This window comes from Netta rufina (genome assembly GCF_964035555.1).
Source record: "Netta rufina genome assembly, chromosome: 1".
NCBI lineage: Eukaryota > Metazoa > Chordata > Aves > Anseriformes > Anatidae > Netta > Netta rufina.
Genome location: NC_140123.1, coordinates 140,320,270 through 140,333,591, shown reverse-complemented (window position 1 = coordinate 140,333,591; position 13,322 = coordinate 140,320,270). Strand labels below are relative to the sequence as shown.

Here is a 13,322-nt window from a genome sequence, read left to right as displayed (position 1 = left end):
ACAAAACTTAAGTTCTTGAGTGCTATGACTAATTATAAGATTGGAAATTAATCCAGAAGTGGAAATTACAGCCATACTTGAAAATGTCTCTCAGCCAACTTTGATCATTTTCAAATGCTTTTATCCACAGGTCTCTATGAGGAGATCCGCCAGTGCCGTGAGGCCTGTGGAGAAGCTCACATGAAAACAATCCTAGCGACGGGTGAACTGGGGTCCCTTGCTAATGTCTACAAAGCCAGCATGATAGCTATGATGGCAGGTAAATATATGTGTGTTCTTCTTTTTAAGCTAAGAATGTCTTTGCTATATTATTCATGAAGCCTAAAAAATTCTAGTCGTGAAAGTTTAGTTTTGCCTATAGTCGGCAAAAACTATTATGCAGCAATTACTGAAGTTGCAGGTGTAGTAATGAAGTGTCACTTGTTTTGTATAACCTACAAAAACGGCATGAAATGTTAAATAACACTTAAAACTGCTAAACGACAAGATTTGTAGGAAAAATAATGTTGTCAAATGTCTGATCCGTGGGATGTTTAATAAGGGCACATACATTTGAGGTAGATTTTCCAGGTAGTGTTGGTGAGCATACAGATGTAGGGTGGTAGGCAGGTGGCTTGTGAACCTCTTTTAAATGCAGTGGGAATTTCTCTGTGAAGATTCCACTGAAAACTCCCCTTCTGGTTTGTGATCACTTCTAACTACCTCTCTGAGAGTGTGATTTGGGTACCCAACTATGCTGGAAATGCAGCAAGGGGAAGAACACCACGTGCTACAGCAGGTGTGGGAATGTGCTATGTTATAACCAGACCACTCAAGATCGGGGCACTCACTATTAATTGGTGTTCAGTCTTCCCTACCTTTGAAAACTAAATTACATCTCTTGATGTTTAGGAGCATGCCTGTATTTTATCCTGAACCTTTCAGCTAAGAAACACATACCCGTGAGCAGGATGGAGTTTCTAGGGGCTGTATATAGGTTGTAGGTCTTACTTTTTGCATAGCTGTATCCATTGCAGACTCTGAATGGAACAAAGCACCCACCTGAGCCTAGGTTTATAGCAGTATATTCCTCTGCAACTTTGGACCAGTGCTGGTACAATTTTACTTAGTTTAAACAAGATTTCAGGGCTGTGGTTTAATACAGTTTTTCACTGTAAAGATGCAAAGATCCAAGATGCAAAACGTTCTTTGGATGCCATTCTAGAGACCTGCTTCTTCCACCACATTTGAAATAGGGTACCTCATGAATATTGACAGAGAGAAATGTAAAGAAGTGCTAAGAACCACTGGGTTAGTCCGTCTTCTAACTAAATTTTCCCTCTTTTTTGCATTGATTTTTTTTCCTAGTGTAAGCTCTTCAGACCTAGGATTTATTCTTATTTTAGAACAAGAAAAGTCATCTGAGTATTTTTCCAGTATTTAAATAAGTATTCAACTTGCTGCTGACCTCACTGTCTCCTTCCACAACACTATGCTTATCTACTTCAAATGGAATGGGAGGCATTTTATACTGCTATGTCAATTAGTATCCTTAGGTACAGAGTATCAGTATTATGCTAGCAAATACTGCTTTTAATTAGAAGAGGTATAAAAAAAATATTTCCTGTCATTTAAACTGATATACTAATAATTATCATCACTTTTTGTAACATACGGTACTGATGAATTCAGTTTGTAAAGCATTAGAATGTTTTCAGATTTTTTGCTGGTGTAATTTTCTTGAAATACAGCAGATGGCCCTGTTGTTAATGATTTTTCCTTGCATAGTTACTCATTTTATAAGATACTTATCTGTATAGCATTTGCAGTAATTTTCTTATTTCAGTCTCTTGCTTTTTCTTTGTAAGTGTAAAAATAAGAATGTATTTTTGTTCTACACATATGTATTGAAGGCCAGATTTTCAGATTCTGACTTGTCAGAACTGCTGAGAAACTCAAATTCCAGATGAAGTTTGTTTGATATGCATATGTGTAATATTTTGGGGAGAAAGTAATTTGGCATGGTAGGTTTAGTTTCTAGCTTTAGTGTCCATATATTTTTATAGCTGCTGTTATGATTTAAAAGAAAGAAAGAAAGGAAAAATGCAGCTGATCTAGTGGATATGTCAGGCCCAGGGAACTTTCATTTGAATGTAAAAAAGAACACCTCTGATAACCCTGAATCTAGTGATTAATTTTATGGGGAGAAATTAGTTATGTAGTATATTGGATTCAAATGCAAAACTTACTTTAGAAGTTCTTGCTACCTCTGGCCACTTGTTCCCGTACTTGTCTGCAAATTTGCTGCTCCTTCAGCTACGGTGTTAGAAGTGCTGCACAGTAAACTGAGTTATCAAATTAATACTGATACAAATTACATCAGAAAGGGGTAACTAGCTTTGATTTTTTTTATTTTTTTTTTCTAATTGCCACCCCCTCAACAATTTGGTTTACTGACCTGCCTTGTATACAGTTGTATCTGTGCAGCTGAGGACATGGCTTGTAATCCTTAAACTGTTTTCACTGTGCAGCACATAATGCAAGTCTATCGTGTAGGGAGCAAAAAATCCTATCTGTACTGATATTTACATTACTGTTGCTGGGCATGCACACTCTCACCTAGGTCCTGAAGCACTGATCTGTGTTGCAACATTTATTAAAATACATATTTTTTTTCCCATCTGTCTCATTTGTGAGACTCAGAAGGTTGGGGACAGGAAGGTGTCACAGTGCTGATTTAGCACTAGCTCCATGGTTAAAAAGCTTCCCTGGGATGTCTGGCACCTGGGCACTCCGTGGTTGTTCTCACACACAAAGGTGAATTTTACAGTGTATTTGCCATTAAGGTTTTCGGTCCCTCCTGATAAAGTTGCTCTGCTTTGCACAAAGCAATTAACTGAGCAGGGAATGCAATGCAGATGTCTCCTCTCCCGAGTAACTTTTCAAAATTTGTGTACAGGCTTCCTTATGCTGATTTGAGGAATGATGGTTGTGTGCTGGGAAGAACAGCATGATATATTTAGTCTGATTCAGGTAGCAAGTGGGGCTTCAGCCACTGGAGAAGCCAGCTGCACAGATGATTCTATAACTGACTTGAAAAAGTATGGCAAAAGGTAAAAGGTGTGCCCCTCCACTGTTTTTTTTTAAGATAATGCTATGATTTTAAGATAACAGTAAGGGCCACGCTCAGGCTGGGGCAGTGTGCCTGCACACGTCTGTGCTCAAAAGTGATAGCATAGGCCACGTCTGTAGCTGTACTCTGAAGCCCAGTCCTTGCAGGACTTGGTGGAAACCCCAGTGAGCTCCTGAGCCCAGCAAGACATACAGATCCCAGCCGTGCACTGATGGAAGGGGTCAGCTGTAGAAAATGTGCTTTGTACAACATGCCTGTGTATAAGTTGCTAATCCTTGCACCTGCCAGAACTTTGGGGGGAAAAAAGAGTGGCTTCACAGCGAATACAGTAATAACCTGCATCTATTTGAAGTAAATATAATCATTGGCCTCTATTAGGCTCCTCCCGTGTCTGAAACCGTATCTCTGAAGTACCATGTCTACTTTTTCTTCCTTCTCTAGTGCAGTACATAGGGAGAAGGACATCAGAATGGGAACAGGCACCCAGTTCTCTTAAATTCTTCTAACCAACCCTTTACCAACTTGACTGACGTGCTAAAAATTCTTCTGGAATATTTAAGTATCTATTTCTGAGTGCTGCTGGAAGAGGCTGACAGCCCTCTAAGGACAGTGAGTCAGCTGGCAAGAATAATTCTTGCAGTGCTAAGGAGGAGATAGTGGAAAAGGTAAGGACTGCACATCCGTGGCTCTGTGTGACTACCAAAGGAGCACATTTTTTTCAGAAAGCTGACTGAGATCAGTTCTTAGCAATGAATCGGGGATTTTTTTGGTCATTTTGTGTAATGTGCACTGCCACTATTTGAGCTTCTTGAGGTGTTGATGGTGAGTCTGAGTGCTTGAGCTTCCCAAGGGTAACTCACTGCATCTTCGATTCTACCAGAAAGTTTCCAGACAGTGAGCAGAGCAAACTAATCAGTAGTTTTCAATGTCTTGTGTACACTTGTGTGAGTCAGGTTCATTTCTACAGAAAACACTCAAATCTGCATCTTTGGAGCCTCTTGGAAGAAACAGTTCTGAGGAACACAAATAGGAGTGCCTGGTTCCCCAGTACCAGTGGAATCTACATATACACTATGTTTCTTCACCTTGGTGCCTTAAAAAAAAAAAAAAAAAAAAAAAAAAAAAAAGAGAGAGAGAGAGAAAAGGAAATAAAAAACAGGTCTTGTACACAGTTTTATTATTGCAGAGAGGCCTTTATGTTTGTGTCGGAAAGAAAAAAAAAAGACTGCCAAAGAAGTCAGACAAGGAGGGGGAAGATGATAAGTTTGAAGTGGGAAGGGAAAGGTTGAGTAAAGATGTGGATGACTGAATTGCATATTTCAGTTAAGGTTTGTATTTTGGAAAATGATGTTTTAACCAGATTACCTAATTACAAAAACTTAATTGTTCTATATAAGAATTTGTATTCATTAAGGTATACAAATGGAGGAGAGGTGGTGGAAGTAACTAAATAAATATACTTTGCATTGAAAGTGAAAACTTCCTCTGTCATTTTTAGCTGTCAAAGCTGGTCTCCACAGTACATCTCACTTTACCTCATTCTTTGGGAAGCTGATGGAAATACAACAGTGACATATGAAAGATATTTGTTTTCATTATAAATAACTAAACAAGTACCTATGTAAAGATCAGGAAGGAGTGATGTATACTCTTCTGCAGCTCTACTAAACATATGGGTTTCAAATAATTTTTTGTAGGTCATTAAGCAGTTACTCAAATAAGTGGAGATACTGAGTCTTATAAAAATTGAATTTAGAAAGTGAATGATTTATTGCTAAAGCAAACTAATGTCTAGAGTCTCTAGCACAAAGAAGCCTGTAAAAAGTATCGAAAGATGGTTGAAGCAACCTTCTTTAGAAGAAGAAAATTAAAACGTGGAATCTGCCCACAGAAATTTGTAGATCCTGTGATACTGTTAATTCCAAAGTGAGCAGAAATAATAGAGCTAAACGGTGAAGAAGCAATGTGCTTTGCAGTTCTTAGGAGAACCTGCTATCAGTCCTGCCAAGCTTCAACCTACCTTATTGCAGTGGTTCCAGTTAGTACACACTCATTTCCATAAATCATTTTCACAAATAGGCTGGCTTTGCTTAGATCCAGGGGGAGACTAGCTGAGGGCTGTCATACTCAATCTTTGTCTCTAAAAGCAGAGAATAAGTGGCACAAGGGTTCCCCCTAAGAAAACTCAAGACACAGGAATACCGCTTGAAGAGGTTTCCTCAAAAATCCTGAAGACCAGAATATCCCACCGCACACAAGGCTAGTCCTGAATTAAGAAAAGTTGTAACACTTTAATGATTAAAGGGAGAGTCCAAGAAATGTGGTGTGGAACTTCACAGAATAATGCCAAGCTACACAAAGTTTTTAGCCCATCTCTAAATAAGATACATATACTGCAGATAATATTAATGCAGACACATTTTTAGCATGAGTAATGTGAACGCAAATTCTGAGGTACCAATAACTGTTGCTATAACACTATCTTGCAAAGATTTGTTTGGAGCCAGGTTAGATGGTATGGCTTTAAACATGCTAGCAGCCTTCTAAGTGTTAGGAATGCACTTCCTGCTGCTGGACGTGGACTGTCATGGTCCAAAGCAAAGGTTCTACCAAGCAAATGTTTCATGAAAAAGAAGAGAGGAGACCAAACTAGCAAAATTTGATTGAAAATCTAGGCATGCTTCATGCAGATGCTACTAATGTAGGAAACAAGACTACTGAATAAGTAATAATACTTAGCACTTAGATTGCACTTTGCATCTTCAAAGTACATGTACACACAGACTTTAGCAGAATAAATCTCACAATAGCTCTGTAAAGTATGAGATAAAGATCATAACAGACAAGTCAAAAGTTAAGCTGTGATCAGTTGTGAGTTCCTGGCTTTAAATCCCATGCTCGTACCAGAAGTTGAGGGCCCTATTCAGTAGCATTTGAGCTGCATTATGCTTAAAAACAAGTTTGATTTAATTATTTGTCCACAGCTTCAGCTGTAATTTGATACTAACAAGGTAGTTATTAGAGCCCAGAGCAAATGAAAGGCAAAGCAGGGCAGGAGGCTGGGCAGCAGATACGAAACAAGATTCCAATCTGTGTCTCATTTTATGCATCCGAAACACAACCAACTGTATTGAGTTTGCTGTGTATTAGTAAAAGACACACTTTGCCCTGTAAAGGGACAGTCAGAAATGAGGAGTAAAGTGTGGCTGTCATGTTCTAAAAGCAGACCAGGTTAAAACTGTCAATTCCTTTCTACAGACGTGAACTGGCTTTGAGTGCTTTCCAAGGTGACTGATGATGTTTAGATTTACTGGTGTAGAGCCGGGGGCAAACTAGTAAGTCCTTACTCTTCTGAATATATGGGAAGAGGACTGATCGTCTGACTGGTGACTAAGGCTTTCTCAGTCACAGTCTGGTGGTGATTCCTTTCTCGAAGGAATGAAGCAGGACTCTGAGTGAGTCCAAGGTGCAAGATGGATTTCTTGCTGTTCTGGCTTGACTGGAAGGAAAAGGTAGATGTTGAAATGCAGTGTGTTCTTGCATTGACTGCTTGTCTTCAGAGAACAAAGCACAGTGTGGAGAGAGTTCTTCCACCTGTGCTATCAAATGGTAGAGAATACTCCCAATATGCTTTGACTGAGATCTTCTGGTGGTGCAGATTAGATCCTAGCATGGGCACAAGCACGTTTCTGAATTTCTTTCAATTTACTGAGTGCATAATACGATGTTTGCATTGGCCCTCTTCTGTCTGAACACATGCAAACAGTACCTTGTTTGTCCAAAGCCTTCCTTCAGAATTTTTAGATAATTTGAACTTGTTCAAAGTTGAACTAAGTTCAAATCTAAATTTGAACTTAGATAAATTTGAACTTGCAGAGTTGGAACTGCTTCAGCACATTGCATTGTGAAGATGCAGTGTTGCAGGTATGTTGAGGAGTACAGCCTTGGTTACTGCCTTGGAATGTAGAAATGGTCGCAGTATGGCTGCTGTAAGAGACTCATTGGGACATTAATTAACACTAAGGTTGTTGATAACTTTACCGTCTGTTTGCTGCAGCAGATGTCTGACATTCTGTATAGTCTGCAGTCATTCTGCATGTTCACAGCTCTGGTTAACATCACTGAAAGTTCAGTGCAAGGAACAAGCATAAAACATGCTGTGGAAAAAACAAGATACAGAGCACTGCAGAGTAACACAGTCTGCCTCAAAAGTTTGAATGTTGTTATGGAATAAAAAAGAGTTTGGATTAGCAGTTAGATCAGAAGATGTTCTTGGCAACATGGAAAGTCTTTAAATATAATCTATATAAAAGAGATCTGCACAGGAACAAGTGACTCGATTTATTCTGGTACAGAGTGGGGAGAAAAGAGAAGAAGAAAAAAGCCGGTAGTATAAAAATGCAGATAGCTGCGTGTTCAGAAAGACAGTACAAGGATGCTCCCTTAAACGATGTAATTGCCTACAAGCTTAACAGTGATAGTGCAGCTAATCACTAGAAATAATGTAGGCGTGATAGATAAGCTTGGAGTTGAAAAGTTCTAACAATACAATCACAATATCCTCAGGTCTGGATTACTGATGAGGGTCCACACAAAGAGTAGTAACACAAAAACAGTATTGGTCTTGAATAAAGCAGATCTGGAAGGAATGCAAAATGAGACTTAAAAATCTGTCTTGAACTCCATTATGTATGTATAGGGAGTCAGAAATGAAGGAATGTGAAGGAATGGTTAAGAAACACTTGGGTGGACTCTAATGGAAAATCTTCTCAGTAAAGTCAAAAGAGCAACAGAATACTGTATGGGTAAGTAGAGGTTAGAAGTAATATACAAGAGAAACAGAAATGTTGAAGTACATAGGATCTTTGAGGGGACAACAGAGTTGTAGTGCATACAGTAAAGCCTCATTTGTTTGTGGTTTAAGGTAGAAACCCAGATATGCATGCAATGCCACATTTTGTTATACATTTACTTACATGCTTACTGAACCATGTGCTTGCATATACAGCCATATCTAGGGGAGATGGTTGTGTGGGGTTGTTCATATTTGCCATACCAGGATGCCTGATGACTCGGTTTGCTAATTTTGTGAAAGGCCTATTCTATTAATGGTGTTCTGTAATCAGAAATAGCAATATAAAGCCTCTATTCAAGTCAAAGAAGACATACCGATGCAAAAACAGTTGACAACCTGCTCTTAATATACCTGTTTGTTTGATTTTGTGTTATCCACAATACTGCTTTACTTTCCTGCCACCCATTCCCCACTTATAAAGAGAAACTGTGCTATTTCCAAGCACCTCTCAACAGAATAACATGGTTGGTCAGGAAACCAGAAGATGGCTAGGATTGTTTGAAATAGCAGAATGATTCCTAGCTTGCCATCATCTTTGACGACTCAGTTAACTTCTCTGTTTTTTCCATGCATAAAATTGATGTTGAGCATTTCATAGGACCTCCGTGATGTCTAGTAAATTAAGATAGAAGCAGAAACATATTCCTCTCATTAGAAGGCAGAATTTTTCCTTTGTTTGTGCATAAAAATGGAATACCCTTAGTCACAACTGAAATGGAGAAGTTTGAGCAAGAGAAATTTTGGAAATTTTCTGGAGAGAGCTTCTGATTATCAGAGCCAGTCCTGGAAGTGACAGTGGAGGCAGGAGCTGGCAGAGCTTGCCATGGTACTTGAGAGTGATGGTACCATGCACTGCACAACTGACTGGCACTGTCTAGCAGCGGGGAGGTCACCTTCCTTCAGCTGTTTTCACAGCACTCCACACAAAACATTCTTCTAAATGGAGGAGGGTTGCTATGCCTCCTGTATGTCTGTTTTACTATGCTTTGGTGCTCTCCCTTCACTGAGCACAGTGGAATGAGCAACATGCCCCTACAAGAAAGTGTGGAGGAGAAGGAGTCTGGTATCTCCCCAGGACTTGTCACTGGATCTCAGAGAAGACAGAGACAGCGGGATCAGTGAGGATCATACAACAAGTTATTCTTTCTTTAACACAGGTCTTCAAAGCATGGACAGGTGCTGTGGGCTTCCATTGTCCTGTGGTGTATTTTAAGGGTTTGAACCCTAGTCTGCAAGGATTTCTGCTACTTGACTTATAAGAAAGTGGCTATTCTTTGTGCTTCAACCTCTGAAACTGGTGTGAAATAGGTTACAGTGAGTAGGCATGTACTGCCAGTGTGACATACTGCTGGGAGGGGTCAGCCTTCTATTAACAAACTATCCTAAATGCCTGAATAGTGTTTTTCTTTTGCTGATAGTCGAGATCTTTGCAGAGCATGTTAATTAAGGAATATCTAAATGGTATACTTTCAATTTACAACAACTGATGCAGAGAGGTGAGAAAGCACCCCTGTTGCGTTAATTTTCCCCATGAATGAAACCTTGTTTCTATGTTAAATAATTTGTTAGAATTTGAGTTAAAACTTTTGAAGTTTCATATCGCTTCAGACTCAGAAATCGTTGCACAGTGAATAGTTCTAGTCAAACATGCCATCAAAATAACACGGCTTCATAGCAAAAAACTTTGCATCTGTGAAGCTCCGGTATTGAAGGTAATGGTTCGAGAGAATGTAATTTTAAAACATGGAAATATTATGTAAAATCAATAGATGTACAGGGTACTATTTATTTCTATGATATTTCAGGTTGTTTTTTTATTGTGTTAGGAGCAGGTGTTAAATTCTACTAAACAAGTGAAAAATAGAAATAAATATTTAATTTACCGTATCTATCAATTATACAAAATTGTCTTATGAAATATTAAAGTATCTTTTAAGAGATTGCAAGTAGGAACACCAGTTAGAATATTCAGTCCCTTAACAGCAACTTAATATAGATGTGGAAATAAACTCAGCATGCTTTTACAGTTACAGGTCCTGGGATTTTTGTGTTGCTTTTAAGGTGGCATGGCCTTGTGATCAGGCTGATCTGATCTGAAATTATTTTGAAGCATATGCCTATCATAGCAGAATGTGAAATTAGACTTCTAAACAGAAAGATGTTGAATGGAAAAATACACCAGGAATATGTGATCTTGAACATCAAGAGGCCATTTTGAAACTCTTTAGATGCTCATTTGAACAAACCTATTTACTCATAAGGAACAGGAATGCAGTGAAAAACAAAGCAGTGTACCAAGAGGTGGACACAAAACACAAGTGAGTTCCATACTGAGACATTAAAATGGGAGAGAAATTAATCATATCAAACAAATTAGTCCTAAGGAGATTATGGGTAGTTTCCTTACCAATAAAGTGGATCTTAAAAATACTGAGATCAGTATAAAGATATGAACTAACTTTTACAAATCACATTTTAATAGTGCTGACACTGTATTTCCAGGTGTTACTTCATTAAGTTCAGAGGAACAGGCTGAATACCCAAGCTAGCTGCTGCATTGTGTGTCACTACAAGCATGTTCCTTACTGAGCTAAACAGGATTGATTATTCAATTGCAAATATTTAAGCTTATATTTAACAGTTTCCCTTCCTTATAAGTTTTTAACTGCAATTCAAAAGTTTGTCTTAGTAGGGTTTCTCGATCTTTTTTTTTCAAAGGAAAATATTTCTATTGGAATATGACAATATTCTTCAGGAATGTGCTTATTTCACTGGTGTTTGGAAAGAGCACTTCATGGTTTTTCCCAGCTTGCCCCAGTGTTTGCTTGCAGTATTTTTGGTGAGTTGTGAAGGGACCTGGACTTCCTTGGTAGGTACTTTGATTATTTAGAGTCTGTCTCCTGGGTTTTCTATGCTCCTTTGATTCATGTTACCAAAGTGCAAACCACGTACTTTCTTTGACACGATACTTTGGAATTTCAACCTCTGGGAAACATTTCTGTTTTGTTTATTTAGTTTGCATTCCTTTTTTGAAATGATGGTTTTTAATTTTATCATCTCTCATATAAGTCAGTTTCTAGTTTTTGACCATGCCTATTTTGTAACCGAACTGCAGCAGCATTCCAGAGCTTCTTGTAAAAGCCCTGCTTTTGAGGGAAGTTTTCAAAGACAAAGAAGATAGTAAAGTCCATAGTCTTCATGGCAAGTCAACAGGGATCTGACATCTGATTGTCTGTTGCACCTTTGATGTTTCTCCCCCTCTAGCACTTGTGCTATAGAGTGACTTTCCCTGCAGTGTACAACTGCAGCTGATTTCTCAAGTTGAGTTCTCAGTAAATCTGAAATGTAGAAAAACTTCCTCCTTGACTGTGCCAGGACATTTTTATAAACAAAAAGTCTTCCTTCTGTCACCTTTGCAACTACACTGCCAATCCAATGTCCAACTTATCAGTTTATCCCAAACATTGCAGAAGTAAAATTTTGTCATTTATCAAGATTTGTTAATTCATCTCTAAAGGACCAGAATGGAAACAAATGGCAATGTTCCATATTCCATGCAGCACATTAGACTTAAATTATGCAAAACAAAATTATGAATCATGCATCTTCAAAAGCCTTCTTCCCACTGGTCCTGGAAAATGGACATGTAGATAGCTGAAAGAAAATGCAAAGCCTTACACATAAATGGAGCTTTGAAATGAACCCAAGCCCCACGATGAGAAAGCAGCTTGGTGGGGTGTGATGGAAGCGGGTGCCACATTTCTCATGACCTCTAGTCCCCAGCAAGAGGAGAGGGGCAGGATTTTTGTGCGGTGCTCTGGTAACAAGACACCATGCACAAGCTGTTGATAGCTAACTGGTTATATTCCTGTTGTAATCAGGTACTGTTTGCAGCTTCTCTGACTGTAACCAGATTTAGCTTCAGAGCAGTTTGCTCAGTTACAGTTGTAGCGCAGTTGCAGCCTCAAGGCAGGCTCCTCGGGGACCTTCAGCTGGATGGACTCTGTGCTGTTGTGGCTATGCCATTTCCAGTGATTTCCAGTGATTTCCAGTGCCTGGGTTAGAATTACAGCTCACTTAGCTGTAAACTAACTGTCTCCAGAGTGTACTGCAGAAATGCTGGTTTGCAGCTTAAAAGTAAAACCAAAAAAATCCTGGTAAAATAGCTACTCCATGCTTTTGAACTACTTGATGAGTTCATCTGCAGAGAGTTGCTCCTATTAGGAAGTAAGAACTGAATGCATGAGAGAAACCTAGAGGAAGGATGCAATGAATTTTTCTGCTGAAATGTTCAAGAGAGGCTTTTTTTTTTTTTTTTTTTTTTTTTAGGTGTGTTGGGTACAGAGAAATCTTGAGGGATGACGGGGTTCCTGTGCCTTTTGTACACTATTTTTTTGCAATACACAGGAACATGCAGAGCACTTAGCAATGTACATATAGAAATGCTACAGATTTTCATTACAAAGAATTATTAATTACTAACACTGCTGCATTTCCCTACTTGGCAATAATTCAGCAAACAGTTGTGCCAGTTGAGGTTATTGTAAGGTCTGTTTCATGAAAGACAGAAGTAAGAGAAGAGCTGAGACTGCACGAGGGAAGGTTTTAAATGGTGGAAGGCAAAGGGAAGGTAAGACTAGAATCTGTTCAAGTTGGAAGGAGGCAGCTAATACAGCATTTGAGGCATCAGTGATGCGTTCTGTATTATTCATAGCTGTGACTGATACAGCTTGTAGGTTTTCTACGTTTTCATTTGCTAAATTAGGTGGGACATCACATAAAGACTAAAGTAGTCAGTGAAACGTAGAAAGGTTTAGATCATCGTGATTATACAAAGCTTGCAGACTCCTTTCCACAAAATGTGAGTTGCTACAGCACTGATTTTTATGTTAATTTACTTGTGAATAATTTAAAAATACCTGTTTATTTTTTAATAAAAAGGAAAGATATAAATTGGCTGAGTGTTCCTAATGTTACTTACAGCTGCCATTGAGCAGATGTTAGGGATTCTGAGTGGTTTGCTAGACCAAAATAAGTTTTATGAATAAACAAACAATTTCTTTTTACTACCAACTCTTTCAGACTGATTCTCTCCCAAATTCACTATAAATGGCTTTTAAAAGTCTCCTCATAAATAATTACCTTTCTTGTGCAACTTCCTTGTAGGCACTTGGATTTTAATTACGATGATGAACTGTTTTAATAAGTTGTTAAATAATTTTATCTTTTTAGGGCTGAATCCATATTCCATTTTTCTTTGACTTCATTGGTTCCTGGGAATTTAATCTTTTAATTCTTGATAATTTCCTTGATATTGCATATTCCACCTCCCTTTATAAATTCACATTGGAGAAG

At 38.5% G+C, this 13,322-nt stretch overlaps 1 protein-coding gene across 1 annotated transcript in view; it reads left to right on the top strand.

Annotated features, from left to right (window-relative positions):
* The window catches only part of DERA (deoxyribose-phosphate aldolase), a 55,288-nt gene that overhangs the window by 24,208 nt on the left and 17,758 nt on the right, over positions 1-13,322 (top strand). Inside the window, exon 6 of the mRNA XM_084306390.1 lies at positions 131-259. Coding sequence (XP_084162516.1) covers positions 131-259 — 129 coding nt within the window. The remainder of the gene's footprint in view (positions 1-130; positions 260-13,322) is intronic.